The sequence below is a fragment of the Myotis yumanensis genome, unplaced genomic scaffold (genome assembly GCF_028538775.1).
Source record: "Myotis yumanensis isolate MYYU_CA2020_CCGP unplaced genomic scaffold, mMyoYum1.0.hap1 SCAF_7, whole genome shotgun sequence".
Taxonomy (NCBI): Eukaryota; Metazoa; Chordata; class Mammalia; order Chiroptera; family Vespertilionidae; genus Myotis; species Myotis yumanensis.
The window spans coordinates 55,491,108-55,514,914 of NW_027223758.1; the positions used below are offsets into that span (position 1 = coordinate 55,491,108).

General features: G+C 38.3%; 1 protein-coding gene across 2 annotated transcripts in view; it reads left to right on the forward strand.

Moving 5' to 3' along the window:
• The window catches only part of ABHD3 (abhydrolase domain containing 3, phospholipase), a 33,524-nt gene extending 15,403 nt beyond the window's left edge, over positions 1 to 18,121 (forward strand). The window contains exons 5-9 of one of the 2 annotated variants that reach the window (XM_070420526.1): positions 6,620 to 6,732; positions 11,786 to 11,959; positions 13,435 to 13,483; positions 13,563 to 13,728; positions 17,253 to 18,121. In XM_070420526.1, coding sequence (XP_070276627.1) covers positions 6,620 to 6,732; positions 11,786 to 11,959; positions 13,435 to 13,483; positions 13,563 to 13,728; positions 17,253 to 17,431 — 681 coding nt within the window. In that variant the 3' untranslated portion in view covers positions 17,432 to 18,121. Of the gene's footprint in view, positions 1 to 6,619; positions 6,733 to 6,773; positions 7,145 to 11,762; positions 11,960 to 13,434; positions 13,484 to 13,562; positions 13,729 to 17,252 lie in introns of those variants that run through there. The other variant, XM_070420527.1, reaches the window with a different exon arrangement.
• The last annotated feature ends 5,686 nt before the right edge of the window (positions 18,122 to 23,807 follow it).

Below are 23,807 nucleotides of genomic sequence, written 5' to 3' on the forward strand. Positions count from 1 at the left end.
GGAGAGGGGAAAGGGCAGCCTTCTCAGCACAAAAAGCAAGGTACTAAAGAGCATGGTCTACGTACACCCAGTCGTCATGGCTCAGTGGTTGAGCGTCAATCTATGAACCAGGAGGTCACAGTTCGATTCCCAGTCAGGGTACATGCCTAGGTTGTGGGCTTGATCCCCAGTAGGAGGAATGCAGAGGCAATCAATCAATGATTCTCTCTCATAATTGATGTTTCTATCTCTCTCTCCCTCTCCCTTCCTCTCTGAAATCAATAAAAATATATTTGGGCCCTAGCTGGTTTGGCTCAGTGGATAGAGCGTCAGCCTGCAGACCAACGAGTCCTGTGTTCGATTCTGATCAAGGGCACGTACTTTGGTTGTAGGCTCCTCTCTGGCTTGGGTCCTGGTTGGGGCTGCAGGAGGCAACCAATTGATGTGTTTCTCTCACATCGATATTTCTCTCTGTCTTTCCCTCTCCCTTCCACTCTCTCTAAAAATCAATGGAAAAATATCCTCGGGTGAGGATTTTAACAATAAATAAATAAATAATAAATTAATTTTAAAAAACACTAAAATTAACCTTTAATATATATATGTGTGTGTGTATATATATATATATATATATATATATTTTTTTTTTTTTTTTGGAAATGAAGAGCGTGGACTAGCAAATACTTGTGGAGGGGCCCAGGTGCTGTGGCTCAGTGGTTGAGCATCAACCTATGAACCAGGAGGTCAACAGTTCAATTCCTGGTCAGAGCACATGCCTGGATTGCGGGCTTGGTCCCCAGTGGGGGGCGTGCAGGAGGCAGCCAACCAATGATTCTCTCATCATTGATGTTTCTATCTCTCTTTCCCTTTCCCTTCCTCTTTGAAATCAATAAAAAAATATTTTGGGAAAAAATACTTGTGGAGGGATAATGATGATAATTTTGTCTAATGTTTATTGAGGCCTTAGAATATATCAGTTATGTTTTTTCATGCTTAATAATCAGCAATAGAAACAACTCAATGATTTAGGTAACTATAGTCACTATCATCCCCATTTTCCAGAGGAAGAAAATGAGACATAAATATGTTAAGAACTTGCCCTAGCCAAGGAATTCAGAGCCAGGATTCAGACCCAGGTAGTCTGACTATGTGCTTATGTTCTTGACCATTATGCTATACTCCCTTCTCATTATTCAGGAAGTGATGGGAATTCTTCTAGGACCAAATTTTTAAAAAAATATATTTTATTGATTTTTTTTTACAGAGAGGAAGGGAGAGGGATAGAGAGTTAGAAACATCGATGAGAGAGAAACATCGATCAGCTGCCTCCTGCACACTCCCAACTGGGTATGTGCTTGCAACCAAGGTCATGCCCTTGACCAGAATAGAACCTGGGACCCTTGAGTCCACAGGCCGACGCTCTATCCACTGAGCCAAACCAGTTAGGGCTAGGATCAAATTTTGAAGTCTCATGTGTAATATCCTCAGGAACATAGTATTGAACCATAGACATTAAAAACACACACACACACACACACACACACACGTTTTTTAGGTTTCTCAGTGGTTAGAGCACTGGCCCTCACACCAAAGAGTAGCAGGTTTGATTCCTAGTCAAGGGCACGTGCCTGGGTTGCAGGTTCAATCCCCAACCCCAAGCCTCTCTCTCTCTCTCTCTCTTCCTCCCTTCCACTCTCTCTAAAAATCAATGGAAAAAATATCCTTGGGTGAGGATAGATAGACAGATAGATAGATAAAACAATGTTTTTGCTTTATTGAGGTATAATTGACATATGAAATAATTTGATCATGGTCATGTCTTAGAAAGAGAACTTAGGGCAGTGTGTAAAAAAGAGATGGAGTTTTTCCCAATGAAAAAAAAGAGAGAGAGAGATGGAGGGGTAGGGGTCTGGAGGCTGGGAGGCCAGTAAAAAAATCAGTTACTATAGACCTACCCAGAGTTTGAAAGTAGAGGTAGGAGGTAGGAAGAGGAGAGAACAAAAATGAGGGATATTCATGTGATAGATTATGTGGGAGTCAAGGTTAACATTTCTAGCTTGGTGAACTGGTAAAAGGCACTGATATTTGCTGAAATAGGACATTTAGGAGGATTTAGGAGGTTTAGATATAATAAAAATAAATTTAGTTTTAGATGTTTATGGTGCTTTAGATTATCTAGGTGGAAATTTCTAGTAAAGGGTTGGATATACTAGCCTGGCACTCAGGAGAGATGCACAGGCTACAGAAAGAAACAGATTGTCAGTGTGCAAGCAGAAGTGGAACTCAGATGACTGAGATTGCTTGGGACCATTTGTAGAGTCAAGGGGAGAGATCCGATACCATCTTAGAACAAAATAAATAGGAAGGAGGAAGCTTTAAAAACCTACCCTCAGCATTTAATGTTAATTAGAAATTTACTTTGAAAGAATACAGCAACCCAGTAACTTTTCGCCATAAACATTCATTGGATTTTTTTAAAGAATAGTTGATTGATTTTTAGAGAGAGAGAGAGGAAGGGAGAGGGAGACAGAAACATCGATGTGAGAGCCCAACATCAGTCGGTTGCCTCCTGCACGCCCCCAACCGAGATCAAGCGGAAACCCTTGAATATGCCCTTGATCAGAAATTGAACCTGCAACCTCCTGGTGCAAGGGACGACGCCCAACCGAGTCACACCGGCCAGGGCAATTGGATTTTTGAAAAATCTCCATGGACACTTTGAGTTCTTGCAAAGTGATATTATATAGGTAGACTTTTCTTTTTTTAAGAATTCACTGAGTTCTAAGTGAGGGATAAAAGTAGCTTTGATTCTTATACAGTGCACTAGGTTGAGTTCTGATTAACTAGTGCCCCCAGCAAAAATCTGTATCAAAGAGGCTAATGTGATCGAATTTAAAAAAGAATAATAATGTAAAATCACTAAATTTTAATTATAATTATATCCTTTTATAAAAACTGCTTTAAAAAAGAAATTTAAGGGACTTAATTAATTATAATTTAATATATACTTCTTGTACCCTAATGTATCACATTATTGATTTTTAAAACTAGCTTTGATAGGTCCCTTGGTAACCCTTCTTCCTTCTGCCTTAGAATTATGAACAATTACTGTTTCAGACCAGAGGAACCCTGTGTTTATTTAGACCTTACCTTGTTCCAGAAAAGATTCAGTGTAGCTCAGACTCAGAGTAAGACCTTAGCTTAGGCATAAAAAAAGAACAAAAGATGAATCAGCAAAGATCAAACAGGAAGGAACTCTAACTGAAATGAACCCAAAAGAGCTAGAAAAGGTGAAATAGAATTTAGAGTAAGCACTTCTCCTAGGAGTGGAAGAAATGCAAAAGTAAACGGTTTGCTGAAATATGTTGGAGATATACTTAGAATTTATAGGGATTACTATGGCTTCTGCAAAGCAGTAAAGTAGAAATTTTCCACCACCATATTGTCCTCATTTCCAATTAGTCATTGCAGCGTTGAGGGAAAGCCAAAAGCCTTGTTCACTAGGAAATGAGAAGCCTGCACTTTGGTCCCCCGGGGGCTGTTAGCTGTAGGAGACAGGTAGTTCTTGTCTCAGTAGACTGATGATCCTCAGATATTCCTGCAGGACTCTTGGAGTCCTTGGAGTAGTTGGTACCTTTTCTTGCTCTCTGCAGGTTGGTTTTCCAGAAAGTTGCCCACAGACTCCCTAATGTTAATGATTATTTTGTGAACTGTCATATTTCCCACTTACTTTAGGAATGATAATTTACAAAGAGTTCAACCACTAAGAGTTTCTGATCCTACTAATTTTTCATAGACCATTTTTCTTGTACCCTAACTCTGTGTGTGGTCGTGTGTATGTGTGTGTGCATGTGTACATACTTGTGCACACGTACCTCACTTAAAACTTGCATAACAAGAGTACATTTTGGTGACTTGTTCATAAATAATTGAGAAATTTTAAAGCTATACAGTGTTTTATTTCTGCTGACGTAGTGTTCTCTCCTTAACCATACCCCAGACTCTCAGTATTTCACACACTCCGCATTTCTTCATCTTTCCTTATCCTCTAAGTCAAGCATGTCAAACTCAAAGGCTAACAAGGTTTAAGTTTTTGTGGACTGGGAAAAAACAAAAGCTTCAATTTTCATAGAAACATAGGTTTATTTCGATAGAGACATGCTGAATACACAGGGCTGAAATAAATGAGTAATCGTTAACTTAAAATAATAGAACATTTTAATAAAAATTAATATTTTTTCTTGAACATTAACTTACCAGACACTGAATAACTGCACAAATTAATAAGTGTAATGCAAATAAACCTATTTTTCTTGTTTTCCGAAAGCGAAATATTTCCTGTTGCACACACCAAACAAATCAGTCCAAGACTAATGACATGGCAGTCGGCTGCTAAAATATTCGCTGCTAGTATTAGTGGAGAGAGATGGTGCGCCTGCACGTAAGCCGTGTAAGGGAAATGAATGCAACACGACTATAGGAATCAGTCATTAGTGAACATTGTAGTTTGTTATTAATAATTATGTATAACAGGATATTGTAAAAATTAAGTTGTGAAATTTTTATTAAAACATTTCTTACATACCGTTCGTTATATTGGCTGGGCCACAAAAATATTCATTGTGGGCCGTGAGTTTGACATGCTTGCTCTATTCATCTGAGCTACTTACTCCATCACCTCCTTCTTCCTTTTCATACATCTTTCTGTACTCCTCCTTTCTTTTCTTCCCTCCCATCTCACTGCTAAGGCCCAGCAGTCTCTCTTGGAAATCTCTATAGATTACAGATTGACCCATCTTGTTTTTGGATTGCCAGATAGTGCTAATAGAATCTTCAGAGCAAGAACATGTTCGTTAACACCCCCTTCTATCATTAATTTTTTAAAATGAGCTTGATATTTCAACCTATCTACACTGTTTGTCAACTAGAAAACGAGAGGGTTTGTTTGTTTTTTTTAAATAAATGTCTTTAGGGTTCTTGATATCTCAGATTCTATTTAGAAATCTAGTACTCAGATTAAGGAATATAGGTGTGTGTGTGTGTGTGTGTGTGTGTATGTGTGTGTGAAGCTATATGCGAACTTTGGTTGACATTTATGCATTGTTTGTCTATGTAAATCTGATTTCCTATATCGTGAATTTAGGCAGAAAAGATATGATCATCGAAAATAAAATTGTTCTTATGTAAAAATTAAAAATAATTTTGATTTTTAACTATGCAGTGTGAAAAGACTCACATGTAATAAAAATGCCAAGTAAGGATGACTTTTTTCACCTGAATACTTGTGACAAATTCTGCAGTCACTGTGAATGAGCATGGTGGTAGATATTGTCCTATTTAGATTTTACAGTGAATTTGTGTCACTCAAATGCGTTTAATCACAGAGTATTTTTTAAATTATCTCAGCTTAGTCAGCTGTTCAGGTGTAACAGGATTTATTTAACCTCTCTAAATTCAGTTTCCTATTTATAAAATAAATGTGATAATAGGATCGCCCTCATGGTTTTGCCATTATAAATGCTGTCAGGTTAACATTTATCTTTTGGAAAATTCTGTATTTGAAGATCTCAAAAAGATGACAGTAGGCAGTAGGTAGTCTCTTAATCTTGGGTTTAATTAAAAGGATTGTTGAAATTGTAATTTTCTTAGACTACTCATTAGTGATTAAATAATGGATGCTATACCTTCATATTGTGATCATGGTTTATTGTAATACTGTAATCAGGGTGGTGTAGATAACTGGTTTCAGTATTTTATTAGAGTAATGTTACCAGATTCCTCTCCTTGTTATTAAATTTTATTTTACATAAACTTTACTCATACACACATTTGCGCATATTCTGCAGACAGGATTGCCCTTTCCTCACACATCTCAAACAATGCATCTGTGAAGCTTTTCAACTAGAAACAGAGCCTTCATTGATGAAGTTCACATGAAAACCATTTGTTTAAATACATTATGTATGGAAGCATAATCAGCTTTACATATTTTACCATTTTAAATGTCTGTTTCATTGAAGTGCAGCTGGGGCTTTTATTATAAAATCAAATGTTTAATTAATAGATCAGACTGGATATTGCTTTATCTAGAGTGAAGGCAGTGCCAGAAAACCACACTCCTTCATTGGTAGACAGCACTCGGGATAGAGAAAACAGTTTTCCAGTTAGAAATGAGCTACAAATTTAATTTTTATGTCATTATTGGAAAGCCTTTTTTGTTTGTTTTTAAGTAAAGAATTACTTTGTCAGGCATTAAGTGTTTTTTTCCTATACAAGGGTGTAATCCTCCACTTTTTCTTCATAAATTGACTGTTCTTGTTTAGTCAGAGACACATCTGAGTAGGGAACTGTGTTTCTGTTTAATATAAGGTATATAATTTAAGGTCTTGCCCATTTCTATCAAGCCTTCCTCGCTGATCAAAGTCTTTTTGTTAGTGCCAACTTGAATAGCATTGACTTTAAATAACATATATGTGTATTGCTAAATAAGAAAATTATAAATTTTGATTATTCATAATATGTGCAAACAAAGGTTATTTCCCCATATTTATGACTTCTTGCTCTTTTTTACATTACTGCATTATACAAATCATGAACCTCACAATTTTAAATGCCGTACTTTACCTGTCACTGCTTACAGACGCCAAGGACTTACTGTTGCGCTAACACTGAAGATTTGGAGACAGTTATTCACCACGTACACAGTCTGTACCCTTCTGCTCCTTTCCTGGCAGCAGGGGTTTCAATGGGAGGGTAAGGTTTTTTCTTTCTAAAATGTCTGAGAGAAGTGCTCTTACCAACTGCCTCTTCCAAAGAGGACCATTAGCTACATAGACATTTTAAAATAAATGTTTTATTAATTTTATCATATTTACCATATGATTGAGTGAATGAAGGAATTCGTTCAGGTGAATGTTAATATTTTCCTTGACTACTGGTCTCTGCAGTGAAAAGGATACAAGTACTTCCTTGGGGTCCTGGGGGTTTTGTGAACATGAAGGCTCGTCAGGTTCCCTGATGTACTCCTGGCTGGCCCTGCAACTGTGTTCTCCTGAACCACTCAGGAAGCTGAACTTGTAGCATGATTTTTAGCACTCCAGTCATAGAAATAGACACTTATTGCTCTCTCCAGTTGGAGAGGCCTTCAAAGACTCTTTCCTTGGGTGTGGTTTGGTTTGGTTGTTGGGCATATGACCTACTCTGGAATGCTCTCCTAGAAACTGTAAAATTTTGTTCCAGCTGACATTTAAACCATATGAATATTATTATAATTTGTACTGCTTGCAATTACTTTGGGGCCTTTTTTCCTTTGGAACTTTTAGGCTGTGTATTATAGGTAGGTTCATTTCTAGTAGTAATGTTTGTATTTTTTGATCTAGTGATACTGAACTTAATAAAATCCAAAATTTTAATTATCTGGCATTTTAGATTTCCTAAACCATTGCCCAAAGCTATTCTTTAAAATCAAGAAACACTTGAGATATAAAATGTCTTAATTTTATAATTGACTTATCTATCATCTCAATTTACAGATTATCTTAAGAGCATATGTATTTGAAAGTGAACGGCTTTTACAAATGATAGACTCTGAAAAATAGGCTTTACTCACCTTTTTTAGACTCTGATAAACATAAATGAAGAGGAAAAGAGTATATTTCTTACATTAGCATGGAAGGTCTGACTTGACCTACTAAAGGAAGAAATCTGAATCAAAGCAGAAAACCCAGCAGAATCTCTGAATTGTGCTTAATGGGCAGTTTTTCACTTTTGTTTCTCTTGTCCCAAAATGTGAACCTAAAAGGACAAGGTGCCAGCTGAACTTTTTTCCCTTAATCTTATAAATTCTTGACTTTTTTTAAGGCCAGACCTTACATAAACAGGCCCAGATTCTCTATTCAGAAGCTCCTGGGAAATGCCTATTCATGTCACATTGAAACCTCAGTGCCTGAAGGCAGAACTTGACCATTAGCCTTTGCAGCTGGTTGAATATTAATGTCTTGTAAATTGTTTGAAGGAAGCACCCTTTCTAGTTGCCTAGCACTATGACACATTCGCAAGTCAATTTACCATTTGGGGAAGTGTTTTACAGCGTGACACGTTTTTGGTTTTTTTTTCTTTTGGAGTGTAACAGACAAAAGCATCTGACCAAGATCCTTATGCCCCGTGCTCCCTGCCCCCCAACCCCCAAATTGGGGTAATCCCCAAGCCTGTGATGCCTGGAGTCAAGTAGGGGCTTTGAACCAGAACTGAGTCTAACTAAGGAACCCAGGCTGCCTAGACCCAGTCAGATTCCAGTCTCCCAATGAATTGGTAAACTAGCTTTAAGAAATGTATAGGAGAATAAAAAAGAAAGAAAGAAAAGAAATGTATAGAAACTTACAAATATATATAAAAGAAGATATAATGATCCCCCATATATATTAATCACACAGCTTCAACAATTATCAACTCAAGGATAATCTTGTTTATCAGTATCACTCCCCATCCCTCTCAACTCTGATTATTCTACAATAAATTCTACATCATTTATAAATATTTCAGTAAGAATCTCTAAAAGTAGTCTTTTTAAAAAACAAACAGTACTGTTATATGTAAACAAAACTAACAGTAATTCTTAAATATTATCAAATATTTAGTCAATGTCACATTTCTCCAATTGTCAGTTTGTTGGTTGGCTGATTTTTACAGTTTGAGTCAGGAGCCAGATAAAGTTCAAATATTTGGATTGATATGCCTTTTAAGCTCTGAATCTATGGTGTTTCTCTCTTTCTCTCTCTCTCTCTCTCTCAAAAAATGAAGTCCTTTTTCTGTGAGAGTAAAGCAGCACTTTTTGGGGTAACATCTTGACATAATTTTGCTCCTGGGTAATAAATAACCAAAACGTACCCTAGCCACCTACTTGAACATAGCTACTCCTGGTCCTACTTCCTGATGGCTTCCCTTCCACCCCTTCCAATCTGCCCATTACACCAGCCTCCCAGAAATCTATGACCTTCAGCCAAAGAATACGGCCACCAAAACTAGGATCAGAGAATGAACCCTTTGCAGGAGAGTAAGCATTAATCCGTGAAAGGGCTTGGTGAACCACAGCACTGTACACAGTCGTTACAGAGTCCTTTTCCAAAATGAAATCTCCATTTCTGATCTGAAACCTCATCACATTCACTCTGCAAGCCATTTGGGTTAGAAAAATTAAAATAATTTTTACCCATTTCTCCAGTTTCAGAACCTAGGCAATTGGAGAAATAAAGAACAGAAAGTACTATAATGAGAAGCAGAGTTTAGGGTATCACCCTTTTTCTTAGATGGCATTGTTAAACTAAGATTTCTGACACTGGTATTAGTACACTCCATTTTTGTCCCTTTACCACAATGAAACTAAGGTAGAATCAGGAAAATTGATAGAATAAAAAGAAAGGAGGAACATATGTGCTAGGAGATAAAGATAAATAACAGGAAGGAGAAAACTAGTTACTTTAGGGGCCAAGTGTTCTGCCACGACTCAGAAAGTCTAGCCCTAGACTAGGGAGCCCTTTAGAGATTTGCTCTCTGGTACAAGGATGTGCAGGCAACCAGAATGGCCGCCCAGACCAATTCTTCAGAATCTCTGGGAGTGAGACACAAAGATCTGTAAGAGTTTTAAAAACTCCCCAAGTGATTCCAGTGTGCAGCCACATTTGAAAGCTCTCCCTTCTCTTCTCCCCCTTCTCCGGAATCGAGCCTGGGACCCTTCAGTCCGCAGGCCAACGCTCTATCCACTGAGCCAAACCAGTCAGGGCTGTTTTGAAGAAAGATAAAACAACCTCAAAAAGAATTGTTTTCAATTTTCAATTGAGGGGTTATTTTAAAGCAAATAGATGAACCTGGTGAAAGGGAGAAAGAGAGTGAGGAGGGAGTGTGGGAAAGAGGGGCTTTGTAATGACTTCCATGTGAGGACAGCCTGGGACCCCTTTCTCCAACCTCATCTTCCATCCTTTCTTTCACTTTATGGATGGAACACATCATAATTCCCCAACTTGTACCCTATTTCAAGCCTCTGGGGTCTTACTTGGACTGCTCTGTGTCCAAGTAGAGTTCTTTTTCCCTCCTTTTGGTACGGATTCAAAACGCTCTGCCTTTCTCCTTTCCTTCTTGCAGCGGTTCTCAGCCTGTGGGTCGCGAACCTTTCACAGGGGTCACCTAAGACCATCGGAAAACACACATATAATTACATATTGTTTTTGTGATTAATCACTATGCTCTAATTATGTTCAATCTGTAACAATGAAATTGGGGGTCACCACAACATGAGGAACTCTATTAAAGGGTTGAGGCATTAGGAAGGTTGAGAACCACTAGGGAAAAAGAAGAGAGGAGACGAGCCCTGACTGGTTTGGCTTAGTGGATAGAGCCTGCGGAGTGAAGGGTCCCAGGTTCGATTCTGGTCAAGGGCATGTACTCTAGGAGAGTCTTTCTAATTACCTTTTCCTGTCTGTGTGAGGTACCCTCCTCTGGGGCCCAGTGCTGTCCTGTGCTTATCTCTGTCATGGTTCTAGTCATATTGGATGGAAATAACCACTCTGATCCTCTTTTCTAGTTAGATTGTGGGCTCCTCAAGGACAGGAAGGTCTCACTCATTTTTTAAAAATGTTTTTTTTATTGATTTCAAAGAGGAAGGGAAAGGGAGAGAGAGATAGAAACATCAGTGATGAGAATCATTGATTGGCCGCCTCCTGCATGCCCTCTACTGGGGATCGAGCCTGCAACCCAGGCATGTGCCCTTGACTGGAATTGAACCCAGGACCCTTTATTCTGCAAGCCAATGCTCTATCCACTTAGCCAAACCATATAGGGTGATGACTCAGCACTACTAACATGTGGGGACAGATAAGATGTTGAGCTTGTCTTATTTCACTCCTTCTTCCATTCCCGCGTGGAATCTTGGGTTGTCAGCCTTATCTCTTGCTTTCTTCTCTATTCATTGAACACCAGGTTCATCTATTTCAGTGGTTCTCAACCTTGGCTGCCTCCAGAAATCAGGATTTTAAAAAGATTCCCAGGTGATTCTAATGTGCAGCCAAGGTTGAGAACCACTGCTCTATACCAAGGGTTGAAAAACCACAGCCTGCAGGCCAGATCTGGCCAGCTGTCTGTGTTTGTATAGTCCAAAAGCTAAGAATGGTTATTTTACTTTTCAGTGGTTGAAAAAAAATCAAAACAAGAATAATATTTCATGACATGTGAAAATTATATGAAATTCAAATTTCAATGTTCATATAAAATGCTTTATTGGGACATGTTCATGTCCATTTATTTAGGTATTGTCTACGGCTGCTTTCAAACTACAATCACAGAGTTAAGTTGTTGCAACAGAGATTATAGGCCCCCCCCAAACCCAAAACATTTATTATGTAGCTTTTTATAGAAAAAGTTTGCCTGAAACACCTGACATAGTAAATTAAACATTCAACTGGAGGCTGGGGCATAGAGATTTGCAAAATTTTAATAAATCCCCAATGTCATTATGAAATAAAGAAAAAAAACACTTTTACAATGAAATTTTCTCATTTTTTTTTTCATAGAAGGATGCACATATAAGCAATAACTGTATGCTTTTTCCCACTCACAATACAGTCAACTGCAAGGTAAACAAGTATGTGAATGTAAGGAAAGAATGAATATACTGTACTTGCATGCTTTTCCAAGATAAAGTATTTAAACACTGGCTTATCTGTTTCTTCATAGTTTATAAAGTCCATAGTTAGATATGGAATGTCTTGAGAGATAACAAATTCATCACTGAGTTTCCTATTTCTCCTCATTTTAGAATGCTGCTTTTAAATTACCTGGGCAAAATTGGGACAAAAACTCCTTTGAAGGCAGCTGCAACCTTTTCAGTTGGTTGGAATACTTTTGCTTGTTCGGAGTCATTGGAGAAACCACTAAACTGGCTACTTTTTAATTATTATTTGACAACTTGCCTCCAGTCTTCAGTTAATAAGTGAGTCATCTTTATAATCTGCTATCTCCAACATTTTTGGATTACATACCCCAACAATAAAAAGTTTTAAAGCACAGCACTGTTAATATATGCATATTTACGTTACATTCACTACTGCACAAAATAGTTTTTATATTAGAAATGTATACAAGAGTAAAAAGATTTTAAGTATAAACTGAAAATATAGATATAAGTTCTAATGTTTTCTTTCTGTACTCCAATGGATTATCTTGTACAACCCCTATGGTATGGGCCCCCATTTGAAGATCATTGTTCTGTCACTGTTCTAAATTATTCTAAAAGACTAAAAACATTAGTATCAAGTGTGTTGAGTAACAATATGAACTATTTCCCTGGATTTTCTACTTGTTACTAATGTTGGTACCTAATTCTCTCCTAGGTAGTAAGTAATGTATATATTAAGTGTTTTCAGTGCTGAATAATAGGTTCCTTAAGTATATGCTTGCAACAGTCCCCCCAGTTCTTAACATTATCAAAATACCATCTTTGCACTTATTTTTTGTGTATATTCTAACAGTTAAACAGTGTGGTAGCAAAGAACATAGATATGTTTCTGTTTTGTTTTTATAATTGTTACCATGCATTTTTTGGTGAATTGCTAAATTAAAATATAAACTCTAAATAAAACTCAGTTAATTTGTGCATGACTTATTGAAAACCATAGTTACCCAAAAGTTGACATTAAGCATTGGATTAAATTTAACCTATTTGTTAAAGTAAGGGTGTTGATTATAAAATATTGCTAAGAATACTAAAGAATCATCAATTACTGTTGGTCACTGGAATGAGGGACAGCAACAAGAAAAGTGAAGAAGGTAATTCAAATTAAAATATGGTTATACAACAAAAATGACCAACATTTAAAAAATAAGTACGTATATAAAAATATGTAATAATTTTCAGCATAACCATTTAAAAAATGATATCTTCAGATAATGTATCCAATTAAAAGCTTCTGGCTGAAATAAGGCCTTTTTGGCCAAATTGGTTTAATAGCAGCAGTGTGTAGGTCTAAGTTGTTATGAAACAGCCCTTACATTTATTTTATAGAACTGGTTCATTCTTTCTAATTTAAGAAAAAACTACTTTAACCAGGCCAGTTGAGCATGGATCCATGAACCAAGAGGTCACTGGTTCAATTCCCAGTCAGAACACCTGCCCAGGTTGTGGGCTAGGACCCCAGTAGGGGGTGCGCAGGAGGCAGCCGATCGATGTTTCTTGCTATATATCTCTCCCCTTTCCCCTCTCTCTAAAATTAATAAAAACATATTAAAAATAGAAAAAAAGTACTTAAAAAATGTCTTTGGGACAAATATCTGTGTACTCTAATTAAGTAAATATTTACCATGGAGCACCGACTTGGTGCCCTGTGCTAGGCTTAGTTATATATTATTTAGGTATGTTTGAGATAGGAATGACCTTACTTTTTTCCTTTTGAAATTCTTTTGTTTCAGGCACCGGCATATGTTTGTAAAACAGATTGACATGGATCATGTCATGAAGGTAGGAGAAAAACTATATGTAATACTTTTATTTTATTTTTTGATCCCCAAAATAATTACAATCTGTTTTTGTGTTACAGGCTAAATCCATTAGAGAATTTGATAAGCGGTTTACTTCAGTCATGTTTGGATACCAAACAATTGATGATTATTATACTGATGCCAGTCCAAATCGTAGACTGAAGTCAGTAGGGATTCCAGTGTTGTGTCTGAATTCTGTGGATGACGTTTTTTCACCCAGTCATGGTAAAATTAATATAGTTATATACATTTTGACATGAGTTAACTGTTTTAAAATATTGTTAGGCACACAATAATAAATAAAATGCCAGTCTTATAGTTTCCACTGTGATAAACAAAAAAGATACTCATAATTTAATCTAAATATATCAGATCAGCTCTAGCCAGCTTGGCTCAGTGGATAGAGGATCGGCCTGCGGACTGAAGAGTCCTGGGTTCGATTCCGGTCAAGGGCCATGCCCAGGTTGTGGGCTTGACCCCCAGTGAGGGGCATGCAGGAGGCAGCCAATCAGTGATTCTCTCTCATCATTGATGTTTATCTCCCTCTCCCTTCCTCTCTGAAATCAATAAAAATCTATAATAAATAAATAAATAATGAATAAATCAGATCACTTTAAAGTTGTCACAGTCCACTGTGAGAACAAATTAAGACTCAGTATTTTAATTGTTCTCATTTTTATAACCTTTCCTTCTTATCAAATATACTATTCTTTGGACAGTGTATATTATAGTATCTTTGCTTCAAAAGTCATCACTTGCCTTTCCTTTCTGAGATTCCTTCCTATACAGAAGGCTTTGGAATATTTCTCCCCTTTTAACCTGGACGAGAACTTGAGACTTTATAACATGATGTCCTTGAATCTCTTAATGAGTGTAGCACATTCAGACTCTACAGTTATATTAGAAGGGAACAATCTTTGTTTTTTCTCTGGATACTGTACAAAAGAAAATTATGCCAAATTAACTTCCTCTCTTAATTCAAGAAATATGGAATTTGGAAACAGATAGAGGGTCCAGGGTTCAATTTCGGTCAAGGGCACATACTTGGGTTGCAAGCTCGAGCTCCGGTCCTGGTCTGGTTGCACAGGGGAGGCAACCAATCAATGTGTCTCTCTCACATGGATGTTTCTCTCTGTCTCTTCCCCTCCCTTCCACTCTCTCTTAAAAAAAAACAAAAAAATCAATGGAAAAATAGCCTTTGATGAGGATTAACAAAAAAAATAAAAATAAATCAATGGAAAATATATTTTCTGGTGAGGACTAACAACAACAAATAAGTAATCATACTATCTTAGGAATCAGTAGACTTTTTCAGTGAAATGTTGTGAAGCTTTTTAGAAAACGTTTTCTCCCTATTTTTTCCCCTAAGTACTTGAAAATTTTTTCTCCCATCTACTTCATTTAAAAAAATTATTCTGACTACAAACATGACACATATGTATTGTCAAATTTTCAGAAAATCCACCAAAGTATGTAAAAATAAATAAATAAATAAATCACCTATCATCTCTCTAGGAGATAATAATTAATTGTGTGATTCATGATTAGTCACAGGTAATAGTAGATGACTGAAACTTTTGGCCTTTGACCACAAATCATAAATTGAAACTGTAAACTTTAGTATCAGTTGAATTACATAATGATTGTTTAGTCTAGACATTGAATTAAGAAAGTCTAGTATTTATTTATTTTTATGTTTCACTGACCCTTCTCCTACCAACAAAAATTTTCCAATATTTAACCTGACCCAATTGGTTTAAGTTTAAACTCATTATTTTATATTCTTTCTCAAGCCTGTAAATTAGTCTTGCAACTTGAAATAGTGGGCAATTGTCTGCATTCTGAGAGGGAAGGCAGCCAGCATCTTCCACATGACTCAATGTGGACAGCCTTTTGTTCTTCTGATGTGACTGTAACTTTCAATGTTAGAAATTCCTGAGGGTATTCAGAGTGTAAAATTGGGGCTCTTATAATTCCATTGCAGGCAAATGAAGCACTCTAAATCTAAGCCTTAATGAAAGGTGAAAAGCAAAAATAGTTTCAGTCGTTGTCCCTGTCCCTCCCCTTAAGCTCTCACACCTGATCCTATTATAGAAGTTCATTTTTTAGGTGTTGCTGGCTGAGGATTTGAGTTCAGGCCTCCTTTTAGACAAGAACTTGACTTGCTGGTCCTTGATTTAGGGAGTATTATGAGGGGTCAAATTTAGAGCATCATCTAAACAGGCAACTTAGGCACACAGCAGAAGCTCTGTCTTGGGAGGAGCTCAGTTCTCCTTATACTGCAGTGGTTCTCAACCTTCCTAATGCCGCGACCCTTTAATACAGTTCCTCATGTTGTGGTGACCCCAAATTTCGTTGTTCCAAATTGAACATAATTAAAGCATAGTGATTAATCACAAAACAATATGTAATTATATATGTGTTTTCTGATGGTCTTAGGCGACCCCTGTGAAAGGGTCGTTCAACCCCCAAAGGGGTCGTGACCCACAGGTTGAGAACCGCTGTTATAGTGTGTCAGCGTCCTTTCCTTCCTTAGAAGGGCGTGGGGTGGTGAGAGCTGACCTTTACTTAGCTCCTTTGCCTTTAAACTCTGCCCAAGATATAAAAGTCTAATGATTGCATCAACCATGTTATCTTAAATAGGGAGATAAGATTTAGCATATCTGAATCAAAGCACTTTGCATGCCAGGTTGGAATCCATTATAGATCTTAAATCAAAACATTTTCATTGTTTGAACTCTAAGCATGGGGGTGGAGGTGGGAAGAACAGCTTTAATTCATATCCTTAAAGTTTTCACTCAGGAAGATTTTTGTAGAGCATATAAAAAGACTCTCATTACTGCTGAATTGTTTACATATAGCAACTATATTTTCAAAGTAAAGTTATTCTTTTTCCTGACTATAAATATAAATTCAGAGAAGGAATGTAAAGAAAAAATAATCACCAATGTTTTTAACCACCCAAAAATAATCACTGTTACCACTTGGAGTAGTATTTTATTTCATTCTTTTTTGCTATCTATATATGTTTTTACTATACTGATCACAGGTATAATTTTGAATCCTTGATACAGCCACCATTTGGGATCTAACTTCATGTAAAGTTAACCAAAGTCATACATAATGAATTTATAACTCTCACAAAGGTCATAAGATTAGTTGTTTTTCTTTCCTGGTATAACACCTAAGTGGGAATCTTGCAGCATAACGTAACTATTCATCATTCCTTGAAATATCTTTAATTTCTCATAACAAGATTGGGCCTGTTCTTTTGTGTTATGATTAAACACTTGAATTGGTTCTTTCAAAAATGATGGTCCAATACATAATTGTAAAGATGAACTGTTATAAGAATATACCCTGGCTAGTGTGGCTCAGTTGTTTGAGCATTGTCCCATGCACAGAAAGAACTTGTTCAGTTCTGGGTCAGGGCACATACCCAGCTTGTGGGTTTGATCCCAGGTCTGGATGCATGCGGGAGGCAACTGACCAATGTTTCTCTCTCTCCCTCTTCCTTCCTCTCTCTCCCTCAAAAATCAATAAAAACATATATAGATAGATGGTTAATATAAATTAGACTTATTCCATTAGCCATACTCATTACAAATGTGTTTAATGGTGTTTTGTTTTTAATGATTGGAAATAATAAAGACATACACTTTTCCTTATTTCCTTATTATCCAAAGTTGTTAATAATTATATTTTTTCTCTCTCCTTCCCTTTCTTACCCACCCTGTCTTTTCCCCAAGCTATTCCAATAGAAACTGCTAAGCAAAATCCGAATGTTGCTTTGGTCCTTACTTCTTATGGAGGCCATATTGGTTTTCTGGAGGGCATCTGGCCAAGGCAGTCCACTTATATGGATCGAGTCTTCAAGCAGTTTGTGCAGGCCATGGTTGAGCACGGACATGAACTCTCTAACATGTAGTTTTTCAGGTGCGTTTTGTCTGAACCACCATAGAAAGCAGCTCAGCTTACTGCGCACAAATCTTAACTACTGTATATAAAGCAAATAAGCCAGCTGATGGTGAAGAGGTCCATAATGACATGCAAAAACTATTTTGGGGGGAAATAAAACAACTATGTAGCAAAAAATAAAATGCAGATTTAGATTGTAATTTATGTAGATGTTATTTTTACTATGCCTTACCAAGTATGACCTTAAATAAAGTAGTACAAACATGCAATTGCACTTAACCAAAACTATTGTGTAAAAATATTTTAATTCCTCAGGGTTTTAATTTAGGCTAGTATGTTTTAGATTACTCATTTTACATGATTTAATAGTACTTTAATCTACCAGAGATTATTGGTAAGAGATTTTGGCTATTTGAATGTAAGTTATAAGTCAGCACATTCCTAAGGGTATTTATATGATAATGACATAACAACTGAAATAAGATAAAATACAATATATGCTAAATATTTTATGGGTTCTAACTTTAAAAGGCAAATGCAACAATATTAGACTGACTCTATACATGCTCTTTTATTCTGATAATATTAAATTAAGGCTGACTTATGTTTTATAATGATTATAGTGTACATGCTTATTTTTAAAATAGTATATATGCATATATATATCATGATATTAAAATAAATTATATTTTAAATTGTTTCTTTGTGAGTTTGTTTTTTGGCTTTTTTTAACCCTCAATTGAGGACATGATTATTGATTTTAGAGAGAGGAGAATGGAGAGAAGAGAGAGAAAACAGTGAAGTATGAGAGAAACATTGATCAGTTACCTCCCATACTCACCCTGACTGGGGATCGAACCCAAAACCTAGGTATGTGCCCTGACCAGGAATTGACCCACAACCTTTCAGTGTATGGGACACTGCTCCAACCAACTGAGCCAACCAGCCAGGGCTCTTTGTGAGTTTTTATCTACAAAAAGTAATCCCTAGAAAGCAATTTATGATCATTGCTTTCTAATATAATTTATGAATTGCATTAGTAAGAAATATTAAAATTGTTTTGCTCGTTTCCAGAATATTGGGCTCACACCATGCATACCTATTAAAAATACTTCCAGCTACAAGAAACCTGTCTAGCAGTGACTTAAGTATAATGGTAGCTAATTATCTCACATCACAAGTAGTCTCTAGGTCAGGGCTTGTGTAAGGGTTTACCAGTGTCTTTGAAGACTCGGGCTCTATCCTTAGCAGGATAACTAGTTATCTACTAGATGAAGGATGGCTGCTGCATCTTCAGACATCACATTTATGTTCAGAGAAGGAAAAGGGGGAGGGGTGGAGCTAGATACACCTGCCTCATTGAAAGTGAAAGCTTTCCCAGAAGACTTGCTTTTAAACTCTTTGGCCAGCCCTAACCAGTGTGGTTCAGCAGATAGAGCATCAGCCTGCAGACTGAAGGGTCCTGGGTTCGATTCCGGTCAAGGGCATATACCTGGGTTGCGGGAGCATCCCCAGTAGGGGGCGTGCAAGAGGCAGCTGATGGATGTTTCTAACTCTCTCCCTCTCCCTTCCTCTCTGTAAAAAATCTCTGCGCTTCCTAGACTTGTAAGTCTATTTCTTTCACCAGATAGGGGAAGTTTTCTGTCATTATTTCTACAAATAGGTTTTCAATGTCTTGCTCTCTCTCTTCTTCTGGAACCCCATAATATGGATGTTGGTACGTTTGAAGTTGTCCCAGAGGCTCCTTACACTATCTTCATATTTTTGGGTTCTTTTTTCTTTTTGTTTTTCCAGTTGGGTGTTTTTTGCTCCTTCCTATTTCAAATCTTTGACTTGATTCTTGCGATCTTCTAGTCTGCTGTTGGAACTCTGTATAATATTCTTTATTTCAGTCAGTGTATGCTTAATTTCTAGTTGGTCCTTTTTCATAACTTCGAGGGTCTCACTAGATTTCTTGAGGGTCTCACTGTTTATCAGCGGTTTCTAGAGAATTCTTGAAAAACCTTAGAAGTGTGGTTTTGAACTCTATATCCAGTAGTTTGCTTCCCTCCATTTCTGTCATTTGTGACCTGTTTCTTTGTCTCCGCATTTTGGCTGCTTCCCTGTGTTGATAGAGTGGCTTTGTGTGCTAGGTGTCCTATAGGGCCCAGTGGCTCAGCCTCCCCAATTACCTGAGGTAGACACTCTTGGTGCACCCCCTTGTGGGCTTTGTGCAGTCTTGTAGTTAAGCCTTGATTGTTGTAGGTATCACTGGGAGGAATTGACCTCCAGGCCAATTGGCTGTGAGAATCAGCTGTGTCTGCAGTGGGAGAACTTCTGTGCTGGAGACACCCTTCTGGGGCAAGACTTGCTTCAGTGGGGCTTTGGTGCTCACTGAGTCTGCCCCCTGAGTGTGTCCCTTATGGACCTGAGGAGTTGTAATCTGGATGGTCCCACTCTGGCCACTGGGTACACTGGCTCTTGGATCTCTAAGGAGGTGCTAATTTAGCCTCTGCCTGAGGCTACCCAGCAGGAGCCCAGCTGTGAAGCAATGCAAGCTGCTGTGGGGACTTGGGCCTTGGGCCTTCTTTTGGAAGTTCTGGGTTTCTCTGACCCAGCTGCAGTTTGTTAGGTAATTTTCAGATTGCAAAGGGCCAGGCCTTTCATATGCAAAAGCTGCTGCACACAGCTTGGGTGGGGTGGGGTCTCTGAGGATCAACAGGGAGAAGCAAGCAGCTATGGCTGCACCTCAGCCCTACCCTAAGAGGCCCGGCTCCTCAGTGTCCTGGTAATCGCTGCAAGTACCTCTGAGAGAAAGCCGCCCTCGAGTTCCGACCGATGCCAGACAGTCCAGTTTCTCCTGTATGAGTCTGGGTCCCCAGAGACTCGCCCGGAACTGGAGTTCAGAGCAGTCAGGAGCTTGAGACTCCCTCCCAATTGAAAAAGACAACCGTGTCCTTAGTTTCCAGCCCTTTCCACCTGCGCTGCGTCCTCAGTTGCCAGCCCTTTCGGCGTGCGTCTCCATACCTCTGCACTTTACTTCCACACCTCATCTGAGTCTCAGTGTGCTTTTCTCTTTCCTTCTAGTTGTAGAATTTCCACTCGGCCAGCCTTACTGTGGTTCTGGATGATGTCCGTTTTGTCGTTTAGTTGTATTTTTGAAGTGGTTGTGCAAGGCAGCAATTTCTGGTGTTTACCTATACCGCCATCTTGGTTTCTCTTGCCACTTAATTTTTAAAAAATTGATTTTGAGAGGAAGAGAAACATTGATATGAGATACATCAGTTGCCTCCTGTATGTGTCCCAACAGTGGGTTGGACCCATGACCTAGGTATGTGCCCTGACTGGGAATCGAACCTTTTACCTTCTGGTCCATGGGAAGACACTCCAACCAAACCACACCAGCCAGGCAGTACCACCTTTATCATATTTTTGTGATTTTGTTTAAAATGGCCCATAAGCATAGTGCTTAAGCATGCCCAAGGCTGTCATGTGCCTTTTGGAGAAGATACATGTGCAAAAAAGCTTCATTCAGGCTTGAGTTATAGTGCTACTAGAGGCCCGATGCATGAAACTCATTCATGGGTAGGGTCTCTGGGCCTGGCCAGTAATCAGGGCTTATCTTTGGGCAACTGGTGGGACAATTGGGGAGGGGGAGCACCCCAGCAGCACCCGCCTTGGTTGGCCTGGGCCTGTGGGCAGTTCCTGTGTTGTCTACCCCGTGGTGGTCAGTGTGCGTCATAGTGACCGGTTGTTCTGCCGTTTGGTCAATTTGCATATTAGGCCTTTATTATGTAGGATTGGTTGTGAATTCAATGTAAACAATATATACTAGTGTCTTTAAACAGAAACACACTTATAAAACAAGGTTATATGTTAATCCAGTTGATGAAAGTATTACTGTAGGCCAGTGGTTCTCAACCTTGGCTGCACATTAGAATCACCTGGGAATCATCCTCCGGAAATTCTGTTTGTTACTAATGTTGTGGCCTCACCCCATAACAAAGAAACAGAATTTCCGGAGGATGAGGCCCAGAAATCAGTATTTTAAAAAGATTCCCAGGTGATTCTAATGTGCAGCCAAGGTTGAGAACCACTGCTGTATGCTCATACGAATCTAACCCTTTATTTCCCCTAGGAACACGGGTTAACTCAGAATTTGCAGCAACTTTATAGCACTTAATTACCATGAATAAAAATCTGCATTTGACATCTAGAGCCTTTGCTATTATTCTTTTGTAAATTGAATCTCACATATATACTACCCTTACCTAAAATATAAAATACACAAACACTTTAACGATTTACTGACAGGAAAAGCTGGTTCAGATAAATGTAACACTACCATGTTTCTACACAAATATAGTTAGCAAATTTCTCTTCCTTTTCAAAAGTATGTGCCTTAATTTTTTGGTCCACAAGAATTTTCACATTAAGTAATGAAGGCTAATATTAGGTATACTTTATAAGTTAAAATGTATCTAGAAAATGTCTGCTATTGGTTTAAGATGGACTTTCTTCATCATGTTAAGGAATCATCTTCCAGTTTAGGTTTTTAGGAGTGTTATATCTTATGAAATGTCATACTAATGTAATCATGTAAATTTTGACTACTGCCTATATTAATAATTTCAAAATACCAAGCCATCCTTGCATAACCATGATAATAGACTAGGGGCCCAGTGCACGAATTTGTGTACCTTGTGTACCTGTGGGCCGCAAGGCTGCAGTGGGCAGTGGCGGGTCTCAGCCCATCCTCCGCATTCATCTGCCCCTCCTGTCACGGCCCTGTCCACCAGAAGCCCCACTCCTGCCCACTAATGGCGAAGAGCAATTTGGGCCGGCACCAGCAGCAGGTGTGAGCACGGGTTGCTGCCCCCATCGCCCCTCAGGAGCAGGGGGAGGTGGAGAAGCCCTTAGGGGCGATTGGGGTCAGCAGCCGCCACTGGTACCCACTGATGAGGCCAAGGAATAGGGTCTGGTGCCGGCAGCGGGTATGAGTGGTGGCTCCGAGCACTGGGTGGGACTACAGTGCGTGGGAGCAAATAATTTTCAGTAACCATCAGAGGCTCACCCCAATGACTACTGGCACAATGCCTTGGTCTGGCGCCCCCACTCACCTGCTCTACCATCCCACAGTGGCTAATGCTCACCACGTTCCGTGCTCTGCATCCTGCTGCCAACGCCTGCCATGTTCTGTGCATGCCCCTAGTGGTCAGCACATGTCATAGTGACCAGTTGTTCAGCTGTTCCGCTGTTTGGTCTATTTTCATATTAAGGTTTTATATGTATAGATTAAGACACTGTGAAATTTGATATTCTATTATTCCACTTACAATTTTCTACCTAAATGCAATTCTTTTTTTTTAATATATTTTATTGATTTTTTTACAGAGAGGAAGGGAGAGAGGGATAGAGAGGTAGAAACATCGATGAGAGAGAAACATCGATTCAGCTGCCTCCTGCACACTCCCCACTGGAGATGTGCCCGCAACCAAGGTACATGCCCTTGACAGGAATCGAACCTGGGACCCTTCAGTCTGCAGGCTGATGCTCTATCCATTCAGCCAAACCGGTCAGGGCTAAATGCAATTCTTAAAAAAAAAAAACACACCTAAATTTCACTAAATCTTAAGCTTTAAAAGGTATCAAATATGCACAATGCAGCAGCACTAAGATCCTTATATACTTTTTGGGGGAAGTAGGGCAAGAGAAGCATATTAAAACTTGGTCTGTTTTCTACTCATACTGCAGGGCATCCTTTATAGCTAATAACGGCAGTTCAAACAGCTTTTCCCTCAGACATAAAAATGAAATAATGACTTCAAGTGGATTAAACTCAATCTAGTAACCACTGTGGTTTACTCTTAAACTATGTTACTAGACTGGTTTCACAATGCAAACATCTAGATATTAAAACACAAAAACAAAACAGGTTAATAACTTTGAAGTTACACTGGCATGACTTAAAAATGAGAAGCCAATATACACTGCTTTTAAAATAGATGAGATAATAGGAAGTACTCTTTATCAGACAGAGTTGCCACAATTTCCAGTTACATATTAATGTTTATTTTAATTTTGCTTCCCTTTTAGCCTATAAAGTCTGAGGACAAAAATCAACTTATGTTAGTTCACTTGTGCCAGGTCTTTTCTTTTTGCTCCCTTTGAATATCCTCTTCACCTTGCTGCATCATTGGGCTTCCTTGCTTTCTGCTTAGGTTCAAATAATTGGAATGCTAACAGATCAGTGGATAGACAAGATTGAGATACATATACCACACACAAATACTCTTGCTACCTCTCAGCTTACATAACCCTCTTACAGGGCTTAAAACCTTTTTAGATGTCTGCAGACAATTTCCTCATTAAGAAAAAACAAAACACAAAACTCCACAAGCTTAATT